Source organism: Anopheles gambiae, chromosome 3 (assembly GCF_943734735.2).
Source record: "Anopheles gambiae chromosome 3, idAnoGambNW_F1_1, whole genome shotgun sequence".
Lineage (NCBI taxonomy): Eukaryota > Metazoa > Arthropoda > Insecta > Diptera > Culicidae > Anopheles > Anopheles gambiae.
In genome coordinates this window covers 58,083,316-58,110,445 of record NC_064602.1, presented here as the reverse complement: position 1 = coordinate 58,110,445, position 27,130 = coordinate 58,083,316, and the positions used below count along the sequence as shown (strand labels likewise).

Genomic DNA, 27,130 nt, shown 5'->3' with positions numbered 1-27,130 from the left:
TGATAATGAACATACCTGTTATCTTATCAAGTCATGTTAGTCCATAATGCTAACATCATCTTGATGCGTCGGCCAAGTTGTTGCTATAAAATAGATTGAGTGCGAGGGTATATTGACAAGTCAAATTTGGTGAAGCACATGAATGATGTGGAGTGAACGAACAATTTGGTGGTGCATTGTTTTTATATGCGTGAAACAGGTGAGTGAAAATTTGCAATGCTTTCAATAAATGATATCTTAGGTTTTGATGGTTTCTTATTACCTATATTTTAAAAGGGAGTTTCCCAGAATGTTTCGAGCTTGAGTAAAGTGAGTGAAAACTGTGAATCCGGAAAACGACAAGACTGTGCTGATTGTCGCACAGTGAAAATTTGTAGCTATGATCAAACCGTTTTAACAAGTTACAAATGTCAAGATGTGGAGCCCGATAAGCCTTATTGTGTCGGAAGTGGTATATGTTCTTCAGATTATGATTCAGAAAGCGCTTGTGGTGTGGCAGATGATCTGTGTCCTTCAACAAAAGCTGGATTTTATCCAGGTTTGTCTAACGCAGTATCAGGAATGATCAAAACGTTGATAATAGTAGCTAATTTTGTTCAAATATTTTCCCCCTAGACCCTTCCAACTGTACGCAGTATATTTATTGTGATGAGAAAAAAATTGCAACGCCTGTGAGTTGTCTTGCTGCCAATAATGCCTATAACCATTCGTCTTCATCGTGTTTCCTTCGAAAAGTGCTAGACGATTGCTTCCAAGTGAATTGTGAATTGCTGCAAAATCGTAATAAATGGTTTATTTATAAGCCATTTCCTCAACTTTACTTCTTTTGCTCAATGAGTGGCTTGCCTGTGATGTTTGAATGTCCTCGCGAATTCGAGGTGTATGATGTGAAACTGCAACGATGCAAGTTTGAATGTCGAGAAAGTGGTCGTTTTCCGTATCCGGGAGATAACAAAAAATACTACGAATGTGTCTACGTTACACCTTTCAAGGTAAGTGAGCATGATTGGACAGACCGTATAATTTTGTTACTGATCAATGTTGTCCTCTTTATTTTCCGGGTATTTTTTTTTTAGTTGGAATTGTTCGAGCAGCGGTGTCCATTGCAGCTTACATATGACGAAGAAAAAAGGATCTGCAATGTAAAGTGAAATGACTATCAAATAAATTGTGTTCACGGCTAATAAACCTAACGTTACGATACCTTCATAAAATGTTGTTGTTAGTTAATATAGCTAATCTACAATATGGTGGTACAATTGTTAAATGGTATCCGTTGATTTAATGTGCGTTGCACGGCACTAAATAAACTAACATTATATGAATCTATGTACAGGTCATGAAGATTTCACAATATATCATTCATCATTTTAACAAAGGAGCACCTTTCATCTTCAATTTACACCATTCAATATTCTGATTTCTAAAACCGCTTCCATGTTTGTCAGAATGATTAGAAACAATTCACACATACTTATTGTGCCAGATTGCGATGTAAAAGTAGGGCTGACGGCATTTTCAACGCAAACACGCGGGCGAATAAATAGTGTTTGTAGCGCTTTTTCTGCTGATTAGGTTTCAATATCAGAAAGCATTCACATCGTCAATAACCATGGTGAAATATAGAACGGTGTGCCTGTGCCTAGTACGTGATTTGAGTTAGATCGTGGTGTGGAATAGCTTAACTTTCATAGAGTAATAGTTTATTTTTTATTCGGCAGATGCTCGTGCTGGGTGCATCAAATGGGCAAGGCATTTATCCGGACTATCTGGATACAAATATTTTTGACCCGCAAAGCTCTTCTGAGGAAATGATATCGCCGGATAATGACGTGCCAAGTTCATTATGGTACAGTACTTCATACAGTTTACCACTCTCGCCACAATTTATAGATAGAAACTTGACTGGAAGCTGTACTAATACTTCCACAATCGTGTGTACCGGATGTCGACGCGTGCGCGTCTGCATTCCAGGGATCAGTGACCAGTCATTGTTGCCGGAAAACAATTGTCCCTCGGGCACGTACTGTAATTCGATCGATGCTGGTACCAGAGGAGCATGCCTGGCTACTGTAGATCCCTTGTTTCCAGAGTGCAGATATACTACAGGAATCGGCGAGGGTAATGGAGCAAATAGTGGCAACAAAGTTGGTTTACTTTGCACGGGATTGGGAGTATTTCCCGATCCCCAGGATTGCATGAAATTCCACTACTGTACATCTGTTGGAAGCTACGCCCGGTTATTCAAATGTCCGTCGGGTTACGTATATAACTCGAAAAAGAAAACCTGCAGCAGAAACACTCGATGTCAAACGGTACGATGTCGTCCAAATGGAAGATCTATATTTATACCGTTTCCGCAGGATCCTACATACTATGCGTATTGCAATTACAACCGTCGCCGAAATCGACCAGTGTTGAGGAACGTGGTGGTGTACAAATGTACCGAAGGCTCGGAATTTAATTCATTGTCTAACAGCTGCGTATTTAAGTGCTCGAGGGAAGGTTTTTTGCCAAAACCCGGCGATCCCACGAAATTTTACTGGTGTCGAAGAGTTAGTGGCAATTTGTTTGGGTATGAGCAAGTGTGTCCAGGTTTGGGATCTTTATTTAGTGCCAAGCTTGGAATTTGTTTACCACCACTTGTCACCACCACTACGGAGATGTCGCAAATGATGAGTGAAAGTAGTTCCACTACTGAATTAATCGATCAGCAAACAGAGAGTTCAAATTTACCAACCGGGTCAGACGAACCAGTGCAGCTTCCTCCTTGGCCTCAATGGTCCTCATTTCCCGTATCGTTGTAATATGTAATGCTACCATTGCGACATTGACAATATAAATGAAATGATGGAGGATTCTGTCGTCTCATCTAATACCAATTATCTAGTCTGGACAGTTCCTCCGTTAGCAAGGATTGACTATCTGGATGCTTAGTAAAATAAGTCTAATGATCAATGTCTAGTATTTGCGCGCTAAAACCATCAAGAATTTAAAAAAATAGATTTAGTAGTGCTGCTCATTTAAATACTGTGAAATATTATCAGTTTTTATATTCATCACCAGATTCATTTGTTATATCTATTATCATGGGTCAAGTGTACAATACAGTAAAAAAAATCTGAATTCAATTATTTTGTGTATGATATACGCTTATGCTTACCACTTCTTTCTGAAAAAAGATAAAATAAATATGTTGTCGGAGATTTACAAAAAACCACAAAAAAGAAAAGAGAAATCTTGTTCCCGTATTATCTATAATTGGAGCGTGTTGTTGTAAAATGATTAAATTGACTTAAACCTATCGATGTTATGGATAGTTTCTCTTAAAAAAGAAATTCAATGCAATTAATGCACGTTATAAAATTTGGGAACTAGATAGACGTGGGTCATACAATTCATTTCTCGATCCGACCTGGAGTCGGTTTCGAGCCTGTTTTAATAAATTTCGACTCGGCGATCCAGCGGGTGCGTTAGGTTGGAGTCGGAAACAAATCCAACCGGCGGATGCAACGTGTTCGGGTTGCGCTAAGGTAGGTTCAGTCTGACCCGTGTTTGCGTCCAACTGGTCAAAAATGTACAGACGGTTTTACCTTACCGAACAGCACCATATTTTGTCGAAATATTACCACATAATTATTATAGTTACACCACCCAATTAAATTAAATAAATACGAAAAAAGAGCAATATTTTGGGAGAAAACATTGAATATCGACGTACGCTGAAATTCGACACAGACGGTTTCTTCGCGGTCAGTAATAATAGCGATTGTCGGAGACACCCTGTGTGATGAGCTGCACACGGTTTATGCAATAATGCTTTGAATGATCGTTTGCATACTTTTAGGCGTTCCATTGTGAACTTTGTCCAATTCAGTCGTGTCAAACATTCTTGTGTGACACTAGCAGTTGCTGAAGGAAAGGATTAAAACAACGATTACAGAATTCATTTTTTTATTTTCCTTAACGTTTGACTTTCGAGTTATAACCTATTTTCAAAACCTGCTTTTTTATAAAACCCACGATTTATAGACTGTTTCGCAAATCTTTTTTCTGCATCTTAAAAATGTTGGCACATTGCCAACACATTTTGGAAACTATTCAATTATATTGTGGACAACATTTGTGATACTAATCAGTATTTAGTAATAACTAAGCAATCTTCTGTTGTAGTTGGAGGTATAAGTTATCGTCATCAATAAATGATGAGACGGATTCAAGCATCAAAATCATTGGAAAACTAAGTGGTAGAAACCATGGAAACCAGGTATTTCTTTGAAAGCGGAAGATTAAACTAAAATTTGTTTCCGAGCTACACAGTTCACGGCTTTGACAGATTCAGAAAACGGTAGTTTTCTGAGTTTAAAAGTTCTCGGAGAAAATTATACCTTTTTGACACATGGATAGACGACAGTAAAAAAAGTTTTTTTACATCTTAAAACCGTGTAATGCTTCAAACTATATTTACTTTAAGCAAAAATTGTATTAATGTATAAGACCAATCAATTTAATCAAAGTTACTTTTTATGCACAAAAAATTTTTATTTTTGTTGAAAAGCATACAAATTATACGAATATTCGAATCTTCGGTGCGCATTAATGACGTAACTCGATAACAGATTACATCAAATGGGTCAAATTTTCCACAGCAAATTATGAAAGATTTTTTTGTAATTCGTTGTAATTTTATTTCCCTTGGTAAAGTTTTTCAACTAAACGAAAATAAGTGTTTTTATTCAACATTTTCTTTTGTCAAGACTGAGGTGCTATGATGAAACATTTAATGACACTGGTCGGGTGCAGATGATTTATTTGTTTCCATTTCGTGTGCTAGGTTTTATTTTGTTATCGCGATAAGGAATATTTGGAACTTACTTTACAAACCTAAGTGTACAGTAGGACAACCGTGCTGGACCTACGTATGAGACAACTTTATTCTAAAGGCAAAATAAATTAAAAATTGCCAAATTTGGCTAATTACATTCTAGAGAGTCCTAATGCAAACGCTATCACTTTAATGTCAAGTAATTGGTATTCGTCCCGAATCGGGTTCTCGGAAAGGATGTGGCAACCTTTGCATATAGTCTACTTGTCAGGATCTCAATTTGACAATAAGGAGGTGGGAATTGACATTATCGTGGCTAAATGATATTTTAGTCAATAATGGTTGATGTATTGCGATGCGAGCGTAAGAGTAGCGAATATCACGATAGCTGATCATGACCAGTATTTGTTTGGATAGGCGGTTGGTGCTTGCTGCATTGGGTGATATTCTGCTGCGGTCGTTGTCGTGACTGGTGGTGGGCAGCCAACCAAATTGGTGGCATACGCTTGCCCTGGATGATGTGGTGGATAGGACTGACTCCATGGAGTTTCCTGTGGCGCAATAGATGCTGTTACCGGGGCTGCAGGAGGTACTTTAACATAGTTTTCAGCCTGATTACCAGAGGGGCTTAATTTGATGGAATTTTCATGCGCCGGCTTAATATACTCTTCACTCATCATTTTGGTGTATTCTGATGGAAGGAATTCTGTAAATAGAACAACATTTTATCTTACTTAGTGCACTCATGCGATCAATAGAGAGTCAAAGCTTTGTATTGAAAATCCTTAGGAAAATCATTACCTTGATTATTTTGGTGGAAGCCCATATGGTTAGTAGAAAAGTTTTGTCCTCCAAAGTGACCGTGCTGGAAGTGACCAGAGGTAAATGTCGATGGATTTTGTGCAACAAACTCATAGTTAGCTGCTGCCGCCATTTGGTATGAATCGTTCGACGCTACTCCTGGGTGGTATTGCGACATTGGCAAAGAGCCCAAGCTACTGAGCGGTGTGGACATTTGTGCTCCAGCATGCTTGCGTAGCCGTGCGCGGCGATTGCTAAACCACACCTGAATACGCGCTTCGGTAAGGTTGGTGGTGGAGGCCAGTTCTTCACGTGTATACACATCCGGATATTGCGTGCGCGTGAAGGCCTTTTCCAGTGCTTCCAGTTGTTCACTCGTGAACGTCGTCCTCGAACGCCGTTGTTTCCGCTTCAGTAGTATTCCCGGTTCCGATTCGGTGTCGCTAGAGTCCGATCCGCGTCCTAGCGGATGACGAAACAACGATTATATGACAACCGGCACCGAGATGAAAAAAGAGAAAAGAGAAAAAAAGTGTATACGAAATTAGTCACTGATATGGACGAATGGTTGTGCTTGTACGGTAGCATAATGTGGCGTGTAATTGAAATCAATTTAAATTTTAGCCCACCAACAACTCAACCTCAACATCGCCAGATGCCAGATGGAGAGTATTTTAGAAAACAAGAAGAAGAACGCCATACTGCTATTGCAGTTAGTGGATTCTATGTCGTTGGTGAGTGGTTATCCAAGGTAATAAAACTGTGGTAATAAAATTGTATTAAGCTGTTACAGAGCTCGTTATAGTGTAACTAGGAAGTTTTTTTAAATAAATAAAAAAAATTGTTTTTTTTTTAATAAAAAAAATACAAACTACTACTAATGCGATTATGTAAGGATATCTTTTACTATTTGTGAAGCCTCTTATGTTATGTTCTTTTTATTTCCTTATTTAACACGTAGGGCGCGTTTTTACCTTTTTTACCTTAAAGTAAAGACAAGCGTTTTTACCTTAAAGGACACATACACTTATATTGTATTAAAATTTTTGAACGAATAAAATAATACGTAAGACGTACATTCCCGTCGTTCCCTATCACCTGCGCTTCCTAATCTTACCGGTGCAATGTAAACACAGAAGATCATTGATGACAACTATTGAGAAATCACAAATGGTAAATTGCATTCGAGAAAAAAAAAATGTATACAACAATCTTCATTTGCGTGAACATTATATGTTTTGTCTGCATACATACAAGATAATTACAGATATATTTTAACATATGTATTGAACAATCAAGGAACTCATCGTTGTTATCAACAATGTGGGAATGTAGTTGTGAGAAAAACCTTAGAATAGATATTCCTTGTTACCAAACGAAAATTCCTACTAACGTACGAAGAATTTGTAATACGTACTAATTCCGGCTACTACTAGAAACCAAAGACTATGGATCAAAAAGGGATTTTCTGCAGTTATTCTACTTTTTCCTTATTTTCAACATCTTTTTTAAGACTTAAAATTTGATTATCAATCTTCTTGTTTGCTACAAACAACGGAGTTACTGGGTTTTTTTTGGGAATCACGTTATCATGTCGCGTAATCACAATGAATATGAATATGAAATCTGGAGGTGGTCCCGTAGTACAGTTGTCAACTGCCATGATTCATAAAAACATAAAACATATTGTATATGCATATTAAAGCTAAAAGAAGCAAAATGTGTTTGTATTTTTTCCTCTTAAACATACTTTGCGATCGATATTGAAAAGAAAAAAACCAGAAAGATTGGCTTCAGTTAATAACTCATATCAGGGAGATGGCTTGTGAGTTACGTTTTTCCATTCAGGTTAAGTATGTTGGATGTTGATACACACTTGTGATCTGTAAAAGCTCCTTTTTGTATAAGAAACAACAGCAGTATCATTAGAGTGTCACAATATTCATGAATCACCTTTAAAGGCTCTCCGATTTTTATGATCCTTTTTTGGGTGTGATGGCTTTGTTGCAGCCTTCATCAGCGGTCAGGATGGCGTGTTCGTTAAAAAGCTATAAAAACGAGCGGACCATTAGTGTTAGCTGGTCGGTTTACGAAACAAAACAAAATTTAAGACTTTCTGCGTTTGTGGTGCAGCAGTTGCAGCTACGCGATCAATAGCAAATGATCAGTGACAGACAGAACGCTTCCCGCCAACAACGGCCGTTACTATCGTCCTGAGAAGAACCTGAGCACGTTAGAGTTAATCTGGAAGCAAAATAGCTTTTTCAGATAAGAACACTCAAAACAAGCGATAGAAAAGAAAAAACAAATTGGTTTGCCCAGACTGCGTGGCTTTAGGCGAGATGTTAAGAAGTTTTGTCAGAGACGTAATCTATACGCAGCCTGCATCCAAGGACAACATGTGATTTTTACTTTTGGGTTGAAAGAGAGTGGAAAGCTTATGGCTGTCATTTTTTGGTATGTGTATCAAGGAGTGAAATATAGTTACTGGTGACAAAATGGTTGTATAAGAATACAGAGAATACTCACTGAATGAACAGTAATAAATACGATATGCGTTACTTGAAATTGTTGGCTATTTTTGAAACATTGATGTGTACATGTGGATGCAATAACATAGTAATATCATTAAATATATTTCAAAGTATTTAGGATTGTTGTGCTACTAATATATTCAATCAAATTAGAAATGATATTAAAACTCAACAGTTATCAAACGAAAAAATAAAATACACAGATTGAAGATATAAAAGAACTTAGTAATACCACAAACTGTATTTTAAAATATGTAGGATTATTGTGCATCTAATTACATATACTGCATCTAATTACACATACATATATTTAAAATATAATTCAACAGTAATCAAACGAATAAATAAAAATGGTCAGCACATTTTAAAGATACTCTTTCGTTGCTATATTGTGTATTGGCTTCATTACATGAAGTTGAACAACGTATGGGCTTTCGAAATACATAAACATTCGAAGAAACAGCGAGCTAGTCATAATCGGATATTGGATGTCATTTTTCAGTAATCAGTGCAGCAAGTACAGGAAGTTGTGACCAGCCCTGCAATCATGTGAGACACCATCCCGCTCAACACCTTCGGTGTCTGGTCGTTTGGCTTTTTTTATTCTTTGGCATTCTCTTCGAAACATCATCCTTGGCACCAAGACATCGGGTACAAGCGTCACTAGGTCTGACGGTTGGAATCCCCTTAATAAATTATTATAAGGCTAAAAGGTTTCGTTTACCAATTTTTCATTCCATTTCGCCGCGACGGTCCGTCTATGGCGATGGCGGATGAGCCCTCTGCACTTGAGCAGTCTTGGACCTAAGCTTTTGAAAACGAAGTACCTTCATTTATTAGGCTGTTCGTCGGCTCTCTGGCTGGTTCGGACATTCCATCGCGTAAAGTACGAACAATCGAATAGCAGGTCCGAAGAAAGAGATCGCTTTTGAAGTTCACCGCCCAAGTAATATTGGCTTCGGTATCATGTGACCCATTGTGTCGGTTGACACTTAGGTACAATTTTGCGGTATTAGCTGCTGTAAACGCACACTCATTTGTTAGTTGGTTCCTTTCATGAAAGGATTTTTCCTCATTTGTTCAGCATTGGGGGGCAGAAATAGGAGTAGTATCGGTCGGTATGATCAACACAGGAGGATAGATATAGCAAGTGTCCAAGGAACACAATAAGAAACAACGCAGTGTTAGTATAGTTGGAAGTAACGATAAAGGTCGGTATCTTTTGACCTAATTTTAGGAAATGGTTCACATTGGATCGATTGCGGAAGTGTAGTGAATTCTAGATAAATCAGACTCTTGAATTTGTTTAATTATGACGAAATATCGTTAATTTTTTGTTAAAAGTTTTAAAATACACAAAATTTCTATGTTACCTCGTCTGGCACCATTGGTATGAGTTTTCTATGCTTAAAATTTGGTACATAAATGTATGTTATATTTATACTAAGGCCTTTAGGGTCCAAAAATCTGAACTAACATATGTTTTAACGCATGAATTTTATATTTTACAAATTAAGATCACTTCAAGTCTGGTGAATTCCAAAAATAAGTAACATATAACAAATATTGCGATAATAGTTGTTAATATTGAATTGAATAGAAGAAGCTTGATTTTTGAATGAAGTTTGATCTTTAAATGACAAAACAAAAATGTTTTTCACGAAATTTATCGTCAAAAGTAATATTAAAAAAGGTGTTACACGTTAGGGTTAAATATTATAAACATAATAGGTCAAGTATTTATCTTTCGATATGACTATAGCTGTACTGCGTAGCTATCTACCATTATTAAGATCAAAGTTTTTTTTCCCGTCATAGAACGTCATGGTTTCAAAATATGTTACCGACACTCTTCAAAGGGCGAGAATTTAATTTACAACTTTGTTGAATATGTGATCCTGCTCCATAACAGAAAAGGTTGGTTGAGCAACTGGATACATATCCTTAATGCTCGAGACATCAGAATCTACGAAAAAAGCGTGATGCAGGTTGCGATAGTTCGGTTGATGCGCGATGTTGTAGCAGGTGCGGCGAGTCACTCTAAGATTAATGGTTCTACGATTACTCATCAAAACGTCTGACCAAATTCTGTTCTGTTCGCGATAGCTGGAAGATGATACATATAAACATTTAAACTATATATTTGAGTATTTATTGGATGAAAAACAAGAAATTATAAAAATAATTTTAGAGATTTTGTTGAAATAGCCTACATTACATGTGGCCTCACAATCCTGTTAGGAGAGACATGAACTAGTTTATTATCATCTGATTTTTTTCGACCACCAACGCGTTTCTTACAGTAGCGCTTGCTCGTTCGGAGTAGAGCAGTCGTTTTATGCTAGCCGCATCGTACCTTTTGCATTTGATTGTTAAAGAATTCTAGACACAAAACCATCCGTTTGCCGTCATACCGTCTCGTATTTCTATTACAGGATCCTCTTGTGTTACGTTACATCACACATTAGGAAGTCAACCACCGAAACGAAAGTGTAGCCATCGTTCAAGAGTATAAGGCTGTGTTACTGCTCTAGTTTTCAAAGTTATATCTGCGGCAATGCCGCATCAAAGAGGTTTGCCGCTGAAGGATACTATCGGTTACAAAAATCGGGAAATGATGTTGTACGACAACCTTTTGATTATTGTCACCCTTCCCGGGTGACTTTTGAGTAAAAGATCCCTAGAAAAAAAAAACGCCCTAACATCGTTGGAGGTAAATGACGAAAAGAGAAAGAATCGGGCCTTTGCCACAAATCGTTGTTTGAACCAGGAATCCGAATCACGAAGAGTGACTGTTTTCACCGCACAGGAATATTTGAAAAAGGAGATGAAAAGAAAATAAATGAAGAGCATGAAAAGAGAAGTAAAACTTGTCATTCGGGTGTGAGCCTCTTCGTGTACCCTAATAGCCGCTTTGTGGTGTGACACTTTTCGTGTTTTATGTATCGTAGGCGCATTTCATAAAGGGACAAGTATAGTACAAAAGCCAAACATATGAATGTTTGGCAGATAATTGCTACTGTAGTCGGTGTAGATCAATGATCGAGATGCATTGATTGATTATTTTCCCAATAAAAAGGCCTTTTGTTAGAGAAATGTTATGAATATATGGATCAAGAATAACACTTCTTCCTTAACTTCATTTTTTACTCGTATGCTGCACATTCAGTATGGCAACAATTATTTAAACACCCAACCGAAGATACTCGTTCCTGGCTTAGACAAGGAGGATGTTGATTAAAATCAAACCTCGTTCAAACTAGTAACAGTCGGAGCGTTTATCGTAAAGCTCACTCGTTCAGTCGCAATCGACTGGTCGGAAAGAAACCAAGAAACAGTTATAAATTTGTGTGGTTGTAAAAATAATAAACTAAAACTGTAAAATTTAAAAATAATAACTAAAAATACGCAAGTGTTGTGATCTAAGAAGACGGTTATATTATACGTACGATTATGTTTCATTTTGTACGAATTTATTAATAAACAGCCAATAAAACCTAGCTTTATTTTTAATTTAAAAAAATATGTAAAAATTTTAATGATGAAATGTTTGTAAATAATACATTGTTGTACTGAATTGTTTTTTCACTGTTTCTTTGATTTTTTGAGCAGATGCAGCCAGTCGCATCCTCGTATTATGTACAAGGAAGCTGCTTGATGTAGAATGCAATAAAACATTTGTTTTACTTCCCAGCTGTGCCGTACAAGGTTTCTCTTCGGTTTTTATGTTTGTGATACCACCATGATAGGCGAATCATAGTAGGAACCTACACTGGTGTTTCAAGCTGCAACTGTTCGACAAATCAACTTCCGGACATCCGGAGTAAAGGTGAAACAATTCAGAAGGGGAACCGATTTGTTTGAATGAAAAGTATGGTCTCCTCAATTGTTCATCGTGCTTATGTGACATACAAATGCTCTGCGGGAGGGTCGGAAAGAAACAAAGATTAAATGGACTATGAACACAAGCCGCATGAATTGTTTGCCTTCATGCGGCAATAAGCATTGTTTTTCAATGCCATCATAACAAACGAATAGTTGAAATTAGTCAATGCCTAGCCTTTGTCGGTTGATATTATTTTTAAAAGAGATGAAGAGCCTGTTTTACTAGCAGAAGATGTCGATAAGAGTAACAACAATTACTCAGCAATAGGTTGTGCTTATATCCATAAAACCAACAATCAGCTGTGGACCACCCAGGAATCATAAGCGCAAAGACAGTTAAACATTCGATTTTCCATCTTGAGAAACGTGGAAGCGTATTAACCATGTTGAATCAGTTTGAAGATAGCAAAATTGAATATAATTCAAGTCTAATCTAAATCCGAATATAATTAAAACGATCTGAAGTATCTACATGGATTTTTAAAAATAATGTATGTTTGTACGAGAAACGTTGCTTTGAATACTTCATACTTCAACATGTGTTCATCACGTAATGCACAAAGGTATTTATGCAATGGCTGCCACCTCACATGACATTATGGGTTCTATTTGCGGCAAAAACTTTGTTTATCTCAAATCTATACTCATTCAACACTCGTTTTCAAAAGATGCATTCAGCGAGGGATGTGCGGGGACGTTAAGCGATGAACGCAGTTCGTGCTCAGAATTTTAGTGCAAAAGCAAGTATACTGCCGACTAAAATACATATGTATAAGACAGCCTTGAAGAAAATGAAGCGCCACCTAAAGTGCATAATGCTATCACTGAGGTCTTGTCACTCAATGACGTCATAGTGAGGCAGAGGAATGTTGTATGAGTAAGTTTTCTGATTTTTTCTTTATTTTTTTAATACACTTTTCATTCCTCAATAACAACAGCTTTGTATTTGAAATGCTCATTTTTGTACATTTAAAGGTGTATGTTTTATTTTGTACGTTATTTAATAAACATTCACACGTATTCCTAATATTTTTGTACTTTAGGTAAAAAAAATAAAGTATTCTATTGTATTCAAGTACGCTGTGATGTCATACGCTTTAATTTAATTTAATTATAATTATGTTATTAACGTGGTATTTCATAACGTAACATATGTAAAATTGTGTGAACGATCGTAGTTATTTAAAAAAATCATTTCGTAGCCATCTTGCAATTGTGTAGGTGTGTACAACTCATTACACATTTTCTTGTGAAATGTATTTTGGTATCAATTTAGCTGAAAGTGGCATCTTTCATAACGGTGGTGCTATGAATGTTACCTCTATATGACAATAAACACCCTCAGGTAATGTATTACTTACCCCCAAGAATACCGTGTATGCTGTAATCCTTTCGACCATCGTCGTCTTTCCGTCCTGGATCAACGCCACCCCCTCTCAGAAGTCGGCTTATTGAAGAAACACTGGGAGGATCCGTTACTCCTTCCTGAAATGAATCCAACCAAAGGGTAAATCATTAAATCGTTTCAAAACAAACAAGCATGCTACCTATAAAGTTTGTTCTATTTGATTCTCATTATTCTGCTTTCAAATTTACGTATTCTTCAAACTGTTCACGTCAAATCAAATGAAAAATATTTACTTTTTCTTGCATGGAGAATTCTTCACCACACCTAAAAAATGTATTGTTTTACGCCACCGTCCGCGACGAAGTAAGACAAAAAAGAACACTTCCGATTGAAACCGTAAATTTGTAGGTGCTAAACCTTTTCACAGCTTATAATTAAATTTTCCCACTTTTCAACAGCACCATCATGAAGCTGCTCAGGATTGTTTTCCCCGCATATGGTTGGCTTGCTTCCCATTCCGGTTTGTTTCATGTTATGTCTTCAATGGCGTAGGTTTTATGCTTATTATTTACTTTACGAATTATAGACTCATTTTACAGCCATTCTATTTAGAGGGTTTATGATTTTTTTTCTCTTTTCTTCTTAATATTACTAAAGCTATGAATGCTTAGGATGTCTGTTATCACCATAAAATGTTACTGAAATGTAACAGAATAATCTACAGTTATATTTCACTACTTGTGTTCATACTACTGATTCCAAGTAAACGTAGATAGTAACTAGTAACAAAATGTGACAAACAGACAAATTACACATTTACATCTCGTACCAAACGATGATCAAGCATCTGTTTGACTCTTTGGCGGTAAATATTTCAATTAAGTACTACAATCGGGGTTAGAACCGTTGTCAGATTTATTTGGGCCAGACGGCTCTAGGAAAGCGAAAGGATGTTAACCCAACATTTCGAATCCAACACGAACCAAAGATTTCAACCGCGGCACTTTAGTGCTTCTCTGTAATGCGCCTCTACAAAAGAAGTTTTCGAAATACCCCCCGTGCCTTTTCTGTTATCCTTCCGTTTCGATCTCACGTTCGTTAATTAAATGATAGTCACGATAACACCTATTCGATATTCATCGGGCAGGTAGGAAAGTCAATCAATGATGAAAAGAGGAACGAAAATAGCCAACATGTTGTGGATAAAGACACAGAGCAATAAAGCGAAAACGAGACTGAAAGTGTGAAACAGAGAGTTTGAGATTTTAATCGTCTTAAACTCAATTTATAGCTAGAAATTTCTAAAACATGCATGTAGATTAAAATAAGAACACGGTGTTAAGCAAGCCTAGAATACAAAACGTTCTTGAATGAACGCTTAAAACCAATGAATTTGGTCTAATTTTTCAACCATTAGGCTATGAAAACATGAACATGAAAATATTGTTATTTTGTTGTATGATCAGATCAGTTATCTTTAGGAAATGTCTAATCCATCAATCATTATGTGTTAATTACAGAAAAGTATGTTTCAGGTTAATAATTGCAATAAGGCGCATTAGTACCTCTATTTTCACGTCAACACATTGCAATGGTTCATGTTCCTAATTATAGGTCCTTTTTTACGTACATCTCAATCCAAAAAGTATCAGCTGTGGTCAATGCTGGTTAATCCATACCAATCAACTCGCCACTTCTCTTCAAGAAAAGGCTGTACAAGCGTAAGGAAAAATAATTGTTTAATAAACTACATAAATTCACATGGATGTCACAATGCTGCGTGCTTGAGACAATATTGAATTATAATGCAGCATACAACAGTAGCATTCAGATAAGTTTTAATGAACTAATCAATCAAACGGGTTATGTAAAATATAAAATGCTTAAATGAATAAATATATTCATAAATTGCTAAACGAAGGTGAAACATTATTATTTATTTTTGTTGTTCTTTTATGTTGTTATGATTCGAAAAATAACTCTACATTTTAATAAACTTTCTTGATGCTGAAATCTGTAACTTTTAGTAAATGTACGATCGCTAACATTGGTTGACTTACTAATTCAATTAAATTAATTTATAATCACTATTGCTTTAGAAAAATAAGTGAAAAACATGGGTAATGTGAATGAATTGACAATTATGTAGGAGCTAGAGTAAAATCCTAAGGTTGTATTACAGTACAAGATACTGATAAAACAATTACACAAGGCAAAGACGAGTCCAATAACCCAAGTCGAAATCTGTTCAAAGCGACCTACCTAATTAAGTTGTTAATAGTGACAATACTGGCTCAACGGATGAAGGGATCAAAAAGATCGAAACAACAAAACGAAAAAAATATCTCCGGTCTATCTGGCATACGGTGGATAATGTGCCTGAACATGCAGAGCGCGATTGTCATCTTAAATATCTTTTCATACTCGATGATGGAACGCGTTATGAAGGTTAAGTTCTCATGTCGGATTTAATTTTTCTTTGTTTTTGCGTTTATCCCTCACTCTTTTATCTTTGAAAACGCAGCAGCAGAGCATGAGCATGTATTTGAGGAAGAAACATGCGGATTTGCGTAAAAGAGTTTGCTCTACATGAAATATACCGTTTTCCTTCATTCTGGCAATCGTAAGCTGTCCGTAAAATTACGATCGGCGATGAGCACAAACGCGGTACGGTGCACATATTACCGAATGACTGCTTTTTGATGGCACCAGCGAAGCTGTCGCTTAATGTAACTAAGTGTTATTTATTTTGCGACGCATTTCAATAATTTCTTTGGAATTAGTGACAGATTGGCACGATATTAGCAGCAAAACCGTTCTTTAATTTGTGACGGCTTTAATTGCAGAACTAAATTACTTTCATTGAGAATATGCTGGGATAAGAAAGTTGATGTATGCAATTACCCATCCTGAGTAATAGTTCACAATGAAAGATGAAACTGCTATTCGTATATCAAGATCCCATTATATGCAAAGAATTATTTAAACTACAGCTAAATTTCATGCCAAAATATGATAATTTCGTATGACACATAAATAAATTGAGAAATGTGACAGTTTGCAATTAAAAGTCCAATATTTGTTAATATACATTAAAATAGTTAATATTGAAATGCAAAATATTGATTTCCAGTAAGAGGATGGTTTAGAATAAAGAGGCATTTACCTGCCGGTAGCCCACATCAGGTCCTAGTTGACCAGAATGTTTATTATCGCTGGGGTCGTCCGAGCCGGCCGTCTAGAATGGTAAAAGAGCAGAAAGGGAAAAGTTCTATTCCATAATCTTATTTTTTCCTTCATTTTATAATTTATTGTTTGTTGTCTTGCACTGCCTTTCTCTACCTATCCACTTTGGAAGGTTTGATGATTCTTTTGGTGTTGCCGACTGTACGGACTCCCGGCAAAAAAATAAACTCGTGAAGTAGAAGCCGCGAGATTGACATGACAGCTCGAAAAAACTTATCTCACCAGCTTAGATCAATGCAAACCAACGAGACTAAAATACCTTTGCTCCGATTCATCGAACCAAGCACACGAGGAGCCACCGCCAAAATGCTAGTTTGGTGTGTGAATGCCAGCATCGTCGAGGTGTCCCGTTGACGTTGTGTGCCTATCATTTCAGGTTAATAGAAAACAAATTTCCTTAATCGGATCATCGTAGTGTAATTTCTTATGTACACTGCGCGACTCGTGAAACTGGTGTGTGCCTGGTAGCGGTATCAGAGACTTTCTTGGAATGATTGTCAGTAGTCGGCAGATTATGTGTTTGATCGGTGATGTGTGATCGCGACCGTTCAATTCCCATCTGGTTACACACTAAAACTAGCGATGGCAGTTTCATTCATTTACAGGAATTGGAACGGCTTGTAAATTCCTTTAAGAAAATATCAAAAATAGCCGTATAACTAAAGGACGGTATAGATTAAAGTTGAATCTGTTCGATCTGTTTACAAAGATAAGCCTCGCAGGGCGGGCTAATCTATATGCGATGGGAGTGGAATAAATTAAACTGTTCACACAGAATCTCATTTAGAATCAATCAAATTCAACGGATCGATTCTAGTAAGCTCTTCAGTTTTCTTCTCCCATTTTGCCAGCTGTTGTACCACTGATCAATCCTACCTAACACGGTATGTAGAGCGAGTAGACGAATATCGGGATCCGGCGAACAATTGGATGTATGTATTTTTAAACAATCCGTGACTAAAGATCAGATACGCTACCGGAATTTCCTTTGGGTGAGAAATGTAACACGTTTCGGTGTTAGACGTAATCCATCCCTCCCAGGAGATCATTTTAATGGGTCGCATTGACTGGAATTGGTGGAGCTTTTACGCCTTCAGCCCTTCAGACCGAAACCGTGCGCAAAGAATTTCATTCACCACTTCATACATCTGGACGAATGTTACGTCATGATGAGTCACGGTAGTAGATTGAAGTTTCATTGTCGAAACACTTTGCTCTGGAAAACAAATTATGTTTACTTCAAACAGCCGCCACAGGTCGTGTGGCGGGGCACGGCATAGCTCCGGTAGATTGATCGGGTGGTTGTGAATGATGTTTGTATCAGTTAAATTGCAAAAGTCTGTGTGGATAGACGGCAGCTTTAGCTGAAATGATGAGCTTTTTTGTCAATTTTCAGCTCGTCTTACGTCTCATTCTCGCTGTTGTAATGTGTCCCACTCTTTGGGAGCATTTTCTCACCTTTTTCTTCCCTTCGGTAGCAATGATGATCTTCCATATCATCATTCATCACAATTCGCCGGGTAAACCTAATATTCCACATGTAGCTCCAACCCGTCCATTCAAGGAAGGAAGGAGCGTAGTACTGATCAGCCGCCAAAAGGGACTTTCGACTACCGAAAGCGACCCCGAGAGCTATTCATCATTGACGAAAGTCATTAGCGGTATCTGGGAAGTAGTAGATTCGGGCACCCCAGCAAATTAACACTCGAAAATGATTCCTAATTTTGGTTCCCTCCCCGTAGCTTCTTACGCAGCTGAAGCGATTGCTGGCATGATGGCTACCAAGACCTCCAACCGCAAGCACGGAAGAGATTGATCAACAGAAAGCATCATTGGACATTTGTGTGGGGCTTTGCCACGTTTTCTTGCTTCATTGTAATTATATGGTGCAACCTATCTGTTAGACAACATCACGAAAAAAAAAATTACTTGATATTTGGATCAAATGCTCGGTATTGTTGGTAGAATTGACTGTGTTTATTTGAATGGAAATTAAAATAAAAAATATGACGATTAATTGAACTTCTACAAATCTGCACTAGCACCTAAACAATGCAGGTCGATCTGTCCAGTGTAATTTGGCATACCTTAATTTGATAGCAGCCAGGAGAACAAACAAAATGTTTTCCCCTTCTGACAATCTGCATACAAAGCTCCATCCTAATAGAGGGATATCAAATTCAAAATCATAAACCCACCTGTAGTCTTTCTAGCCACCTTGTGACCCCGCATTCAGATAAAACAATATTAATACAGCAAACGGCGAGTTTAGTACCGGCCATTATGTCCAAACAGCTTCGTTACTTTTAAATACATGTGTTGAATATTCGATCAAACTATGTGGAATGGTTTGTTGTAGTAACAAAAGTATCAGAAAAAGATCCAAGGTAACGTTTGCATACTGTGGATATTACTAGCATATTAATTGATGATGAACAAAATGTACTGTTGTGCTTTTGTACCATTTCTGTTACATTTGTGCAACCTGTGTGTTAAATATGTTTTTAACATTATCATATGTGTCCATTGTATGAAGACAGAATCGATTAAAATAGAATAATGACAGCAGCATGACTGGGCTATTCGTATTATTCTAAAAGGCAACTGCTCAAGAATAACCTTCTATGATGATGCAAAGAGTATTACTTTATTTCGGTGCTTTTGTTTTGGTTTGTATTTTTATAACTAACTATCAATAACTATCAATAACTATCAATAGCTATGCCGGTGTTACATTACTGCACGTTATCTTTCTTTATTTTATATTTATGATTAGGAATACGGTTCAAAATAGCCCAAGCTTCTGTTTTTCAAATGGTTGATTTTATTATTCATCATTTTGGTTTTGATAAAAAAATGAAAATTAATGAAATTTAGCGCAAGAAAAACATAAGAAAATCTGAATGTGGTTGTTTTAAGAATGTTTGTAGTTATATATTTTTTATTAAATCAGGAGGCACGGCTTTGCTGTATTGCTTAGTTTGTTGCTATGTTATGTTGTTGTCAAATACTATTTTAAAGACAAATGAATTATAAATGAGTGTCACCAAACACTGAAACGATTTTAGGCGCTCACGCAATAACGAAAATAGGATCCTGGCTGTTAGTATTTTAATGATAACAAAGTTAAAAATATTAGGGGTGTATTTCAAACAACTATAGTGTCCGTGATGCTTACCTTTATCAACTTTTCACGTATTTCCCAGCTGAAAATTCCTGGATTCATTTTTTTCATATCTTCGATTCTAGCTTCCACTTCCGGTGTCGCTACTTTTGGTTTAGATCCCCCTATTACTCCGGGACGAATTGAACCGGTTTCTTGGTAGCGGTTTAGGATTTTAGATACACATCCATGAGAAACGCGCAGTTGGCGTGAAATCACACAGGGTCTCACCCCAGAAGCGGCCATCTCGACGATTTTCAGCCTAATGTGATTTGGCAACGGACGTCCGTTGATAAATACTCCTCCCAACTGGTTCACACGGCCTTGACCTGAGAACGAAAACGAGGAAAGAAAACACACTGTGACTAGAGAAATGTTCAGTGAAAAATGTAAATCGCTTGCAATTTGTGGAGGATAGTTAGGTATGCTAGTTATTTGTGATCCCAAGGTACCCTGTACAATAATTTTAACGAAATATCATATTTTATTCCAGGAGCTCATTAACTAAAACGGGAACGATGGAGCCCTTCAAATAATTATATCAAATTTAATATTTTCATGTATGTTTTTCCCTTTTTTACAATGAGGAGGTATATTCGATCGCACAGGTGTTGACATAGGATTCTTACCCAGTAAACCCCCTCCTTGGACCATTTACTTTAGCATTACATCTCGCTATTGCAACATGGACCACAGTCGCGAGACAGAATAACAGTCCTGGTTGTAAGTATAATAAATTTATCAATTGTTACAAATATTGTCTAGAAGTTATATTATTATTTTGCTTTATGACCTACGTGGCCCGATTCCACAAAGTTTCTACAAACACGCTTAAAGTTCGGTGACCATATTTATAAAAAAAATGATTACACAATCATTCCATCACAATCATTACAATATTACTTTCAAATTGAGATTTCTTTAATGCGGTAAGAAAATGGCAGTTCCTTTGCTTATTTTTTCCCATGGCTTATATCGTTTGATACAGTTTTTATACTGCATACTGTAAAAACAAGTTTGTTGATTATTTAAGCGCTCATGAACATTTCGAAGCTCATGAACATATCAGCAAGCACATTACCTGATTAATTGTAAGTAATATTTTAAGCACCGAAACGGCTTCTAATTATTTTAAAGCATTCTTCGAATGCCTACAAATGCCACCTGAAATATTCTATTGGTGTCTATAAGGTGAAATCTTTTTTTTGTGTACACCAAGAACAATTGGACATCGTGTTATGTTTTCGGTTGTTGTCCTGATACACAGATCGATTAGAAAAAATGGATTAATGCATTTTCAGTATCTCAAATTATTATCAAGTTTTGCTGGTTTTCAGTAAATTTTTTAATACCGAGAGGCATACAGTAAATCGTTTTACTGAAAATCAGTAAAAAAAGTCATTAATAATCAGTACGATTATCTATTAATGAACTGTTCTCTTCACCTTACAGTAACAGGATGAGAAAAGTTGCTATATAGACTTATAAACGGCGGTACTCTGATGCAGTCGCTACGTTGAGAACATGACTTAAAAATATACCCGTCATGGGTTCTTTTCTCATATGGACCGTCCTTCCGTAAGGAGTGAGTATCCAGTTGCGTGTTACTTAATAAGTCTTGAAAGCTGGTGAAAGCACATATGGGATAGTAAACACTGAACCATTCGTTGATCACTGCGGAGAATTGCGTTTTTCTATACACATAAATAAAAAAATCATCCTACTGTATATTACTTTTTACGCAAGGAACGGCTACCACCGTATTTCTCTCCTATTTTAGTGATATTCAAATACTGTTGAGGCAAGTAATGACATATAATTTGGTATCATACATACATACATACTTTTTTAAACTTTTCTTTTTTGCTCAAATCGCAATTGTGAACGCTTAAGATTGAGCTCTAACGTTAGCACGTTTTTAAGATACTAAGCTAATAATAATTCCTACAATCATTTGTGGTAAAATAATACATCAACATTAGGACCAATCTTTTCTCGCTACAAAATTGCGTGCTGATGATCATCGATTAGCAGTTGTTTCAGCAGACAATTTTCAGCTGCCGCACGCCCGGTGTGTAGAAAATTGGAAAATGTATATGCATTCTTCCATGTATTCTTTACATCACATTGTGTCTGTAAAAGCTGACACGAGCGACATGAAAGATGCAAAAGCACTTAATTGACAACTGTTCTATGACGTCACGTATGGACGAGAGAAACTTGGGTCCACATTCCATCTCTTTCTGCTCTCCTATGCACAGTGTGTGAAAAACGATTGTGTATGCGTGTGTAGAAAAAGATGATCTTATTCCAGGAGCCATCATCGATCGAACCGGATCGATCGATGCAGGAAAACATCTGGTCCAAGCGTGAAAAATTTCGATTTTCCGGTTTTCCATTTCTTCTCGCCCCCGGTTGACCGGGTTTGTGTCGGACCGATTCGTCGGAATTCAGGTATGGCTAATTTGTACACCATATGCCTCACTCCGGAACACCACAGCGGCAGTAAGCGTCCGCCGTCCTTTTCTGCGCCTTTGATGCGCCTTTGGAACTCGCGAGAATACTTGCCGCTGCGTGTGGCGTTGAATACAGAGGATACATGTAGCCAGTTGGAATATTAGAATGGTTACAGTAAAAAAAAGAAACCTTTTTCATTTTTCACATTCTTCATCCATAGGAAGCATTCTTATCGTTCATCGTCTGTTGTTCGGGTGGTGTATATCTCCACGGTGGATTTACGCTTCGACACCTTTACTGATATAAAAGGAAGCACAAGTCGAATAAAGCTTCTCCAACTGGTAATTGGTAGTGATAGTGCACGAATTTATTTAAGTGTTTTGTTTTAACATAATATTTGATATTTTAATTTATATTTCTTCTGGACAATAAGATGTAGTATTATTTAAGATGTAGTATTATCCAAAACTGATAAAGATACGTCATAAATAGAAATGGTGAATAAATGTAATAAATTCAACAATTATAATGATTTTAGTATTATGTTAGCCTGTATGGTGGAATATCACATAATTTTCATTACATAAAATTTTAAAAAAATAATAAATTTGTTTATAAATTTTATGGTTATCAAATTCAATCAATGTTATGAATGAAATAATTAAATGAAATACCAAAATGATGAATGTTACGTTCGTGAATAGATATTTAAACATGCCAATTAGTTATTAGATAGTGCTTTGTGTGATTCCATTATATTTAAAAGTTAAAAATTTAACAATAACGCTTTATTGACAATTTTTTATATTATAATATTGCCTGGTTGGGGTGAACCATGAAGTTGAACTACACCATTCCATTCGTTGTTATTAAGCAGCATATAAAGGAGTGTCTACAGTAACAATACTCTTTGCGAGTATCATGCTGTTTAAGTATAATGCTTTTTCTTAATGCTTTTCTTTAAGCGTTTAGTCGATTCCAAGTATCTTAATTGTCACAAAGCGAATGTTTGTAGATCCTGCCCTTTTGCTCACTAACGTTTTATCCAAAAATCATGTATTCGGAACGCAAATGTTGTTGCTTGCAATGCGTAATTTTGATTATTACGAGCTGTGTAGCGCGTTTAGAAATGCTATAAAAGCAAAAAATAATCTACCAGAGGTCCATCCTTAGTATTTAATTGTCAATAATACTGGAAATTCGGCGGCATTAGGATTTTTTCATTTTAGCACAACAACTGTTGTCGGTCAAGGTCTGCCTGTACGCACTACTGAAGTGGGCTTGGCTTTCAGTGACTTATTGTTACCATAGCACGATAGTCAGTCCTACGTATGGGGGCACGGTCTATTCGGAGCTTGAACCCGTTATGGGCATGTTATTAAGTCGTACTTTTGAAGACCAATACCACCAGACCGGCTAGGAAATTACTGGATACAAAACTAACACAACGTTTGCAAAAATGTATGAAATGAAACATCCTATTTGAAAATATTATCACCACTCCTTAACTTTGGCCATGTATGAGATTCTATAAGTTTGTTCAACAACAGTGGAGTATATTGTTATTTATTAAAATAATAAAATAAAGCGACTTATGATCAAAACACAAATGTTGTCTTACCTTGAAAAGGATAACCACTAAACAGTGGTCTCATGTTGAGCGAATTTGCGCCAGACATATCCATTATGTTTAAAATCGCTGTCGGTTTAGACTATCAAGATTGAAACAGTTTTGTGTTTTATTGTACACAGATTAAGTCTTTGTTTACTTTTATCACAAATAATTCACCTCAACTTCTAATCATCTTAATGCTGATATACTTTCAGTAATACATATTTGGTTTGAGTATCTAGTTGCATTTATTGCATAACGAGTCACTCTACTTCATGTGTGCAACTGCCGTGAAGTCCATTGTTGGACATTATTTTCATTAGCGTAGTTGTATCAGGATGCAAGGATGCCATTATCAGCTTCACTGATCACTATTATTTGCGATTGCATGCATTAATGCACTAAAAACTGCACATAAACAACCGGCATTTCAACAATCTGACAACACTCAGCATTCATTTCACAGTGCCATCCGAAAACGTAAAAACACTTTCATGTGATGCCGGTTCTGAACACTTCTTTGCATTGGTTGCACTCTCATCTACTCTTCTCAACATATCATTCCTGATTACTCGCCACTCCACCAGATCGGTCTTTGATGAAATTAAATTAATTAACATAAACAACAAAATTGCCACCAACAAACACTATCATTAATGTAGCAATCAACTTGCTCGTACTGCTGTTAGGAGTTGCATGCTGCGCAGTGGCCTGAGAAGGAGGCTGAGATCAATACTTATTGCTCTGCGTGAAAGTGCAAACACCTTTACCGTAACTCTCGAAACACACTTTTACGATTGATTTTCTAACGCAAGCGCCTGAATAATCTGTATGGATAGGAAACTAAGGCAACAAATGCTAATGAAAGGCTAACGACTATTTGCGAACGCCGCAGAAGATATCTTTGTTGTTCTTCTGTAACACTTAACAGGAACTTTAAATTTGAACTAAACAAACTTTGGTAAAACACGAAAAGATCCTTGAATGAAGCTAGTTATCACAATTAAAAACACTTCGCACTTAAAAACTGAATCCACGAAACACAACGGAACTTATGATCACGTAAACAGTACCGTCGGTCCACGGTCGTCAGCAAGAAGAATTGAAAAACTCGCGCATACAAATCTTTCGTCACAGAAAACTCGAAGAGCGCAAAAGCGCGTTTACTCAAAGCGATTCCCGGGTTGCGACGGGAATAATGCTTGATCGTGAGTTATTTCCGATCGCGCTTCAAGGCGGCTCGAACGTAAGGCGTTCGCACGAACGCGACCGTTTGCCGAAAGTATTCCCAAGGAACTGGTTGGCCACGGACGAGGAAACAAAAATACTACTCGCTTGTTTCTCGGCGGCAAGCTGCGATTCCGCGCCACACTCATACAACCACGTGTTGTTTGATCGATGGGAGGGAGTTGCTCATGTCGAATGCTCCCACCTTTTGTGAGGCTGTGATGGAGATGAAGCGAGTTCCCTTTCTAACACACGGGAGCTACCGAAAGTAAGGGCGAGTCACAAGTATGCGTTCACCCTTCTTCCAAACGATCTACAGGCTTGGGTCCTACGCGACATGAGACCGAATGCTTCTTGTGCGGTACGGTATTAGCGATACTTTAACTACCAACAGCGAATGAAATATTAAATCGGAACTGGGGTCCTTCCCTTTTGCACGAGTTTAGGAAGGGGACAGTTGAACCCTCGAGCGTGAATCCTATAGCACTGCCACTATGTAGCGCTCCTAAAAGGACCCTTTGCCCACTGTTCCTAAGCATTTGAATGAAGGAAATTGAAAACAGAAATAGTTTTGGCTTACACAGTTTCTACTCTTGCGCGGTGGTTCAGGGTGCGCGAAAGGGAGCCAGAACTGTGGTAGGCGATGATAGGCGACAGCCGGAACACGGCTATCAACGGGATAATATGTTAGTGTAGGGGTAGTTTGGCTGACATCGAAAACTAAAACAAAACATAATGCCCAACATCAGCTAACGCTGGCTAGACCGGCACACACAAGGTAATCACAAGGGGTTGCTATATTGATGGTGCGGCAAAGAGAAGAGTTTCGATCGACAATGACGGTGGTCGATTTTTTGTGGAGGAATAAAAATAAAATAGGAAAAAACTCCGCCTACTTTTCGTAATCCACGGGCTAATGAAAATCGACGAAGCTAGCTGGATATCTTTATAGACGTAAGTTGCTTTACTCGAGTTGATGTTCGTCGGCGTAGGTACGATTTGGAAAGGTTATTTATAGATTTGGATGAATACCAGAGCGATAAGCGAGGGTAGGACCGATTACTATAGATCTTCATGGTGACAACTCTTCTTTCTTATAGCAACAGATCACAAGATTGCATCGAGATCCATTTAGCACAATGATTAGAGAATTTAACAGAGTGATCATTGTATACGACTTTAACAAGTCAACAAACATATTCATAAAAATAGTAGTACTGAAAAAACTAGGACTTGCATACTATATACTACTGTATTTTTTATTGTTCGATTAGTGTGGAGAAACAAATCTCGAGAGAAAGGTGAGATATATATTACAAACAAACAGCCATGCTAAAGGTTTATTGCTAATAATATGTGGAAGACGAATACCAACTGTTGCACGGTGAATGCACACTCACACATGCTTCTACTACCAACATTTTAAAGCAAATGATAATTTAATTTATGATGGCGCACAATTTATGTTTACAGGGTGTGGGACATTCATTCCCTGATTCGACTGTTGCCTATGAGATCTTGTTGCTGATTGTGCTGCCAGATTGAAAGATATTTATGTGACACTTGGCAGGCTGTGGAACCCGTGGTCTTCAACTGCCCATCTTTGTCCTGCTTTTCAAACCAATGTTGCCAACGAGTAGAAATTATGCTGGCCCAAATTTAATGCAATTAGGCTCAAAACATCGAAAAGTTGAAAGATGCATTTGATAGTTGATATCAATTTAATTTTATAACCTCTGACCAAATCTAATGGAATTAAAAAAAAAATAGCATTCATAGGGGTTAAACACATTTATGGATTTATAGAAATTGAGACGAAAATAATATATTTTTGTATCTTTGCTACAAACTCAACAACTATGGCGATAAAATCAGTTAATGTTAGCATTCAGTACGTACTTTCCTTGAGATTGTATGACTGCTGTATAAAATAACCAGACTAAAGCAGTTAAGGATGGTGATCTATTAAATTCGTATAAGAAAGTAATAGATCAGATCTCATATGGGGACTTTTGCCACGTAGCATGGAGTG

General features: G+C 37.0%; 2 protein-coding genes across 3 annotated transcripts; one reads left to right on the top strand and one right to left on the bottom strand.

Annotated features, from left to right (window-relative positions):
- Positions 1-1,153: 1,153 nt before the first annotated feature.
- LOC133393192 (uncharacterized) lies at positions 1,154-4,857 on the top strand. Its single transcript, XM_061656708.1, has 2 exons — positions 1,154-1,645; positions 1,722-4,857. Exons 1-2 carry the CDS (start codon positions 1,613-1,615, stop codon positions 2,805-2,807), a joined length of 1,119 nt encoding a protein of 372 aa, XP_061512692.1. The 5' UTR covers positions 1,154-1,612; the 3' UTR covers positions 2,808-4,857.
- LOC1272680 (protein gooseberry-neuro) lies at positions 4,768-25,564 on the bottom strand. 2 transcript variants are annotated; one of them, XM_061656706.1, is made up of 6 exons: positions 23,881-25,564; positions 19,818-20,131; positions 16,560-16,631; positions 13,407-13,530; positions 5,627-6,088; positions 4,768-5,531 (listed from the first exon to the last, which is right to left on the bottom strand). In XM_061656706.1, exons 1-6 carry the CDS (start codon positions 23,942-23,944, stop codon positions 5,218-5,220), a joined length of 1,350 nt encoding a protein of 449 aa, XP_061512690.1. In that variant the 5' UTR covers positions 23,945-25,564; the 3' UTR covers positions 4,768-5,217. The 2 variants fall into 2 exon arrangements, with proteins under 2 accessions (XP_061512690.1, XP_311581.4); XM_311581.4 differs by lacking the exon at positions 16,560-16,631.
- Between the last annotated feature and the right edge of the window lie 1,566 nt (positions 25,565-27,130).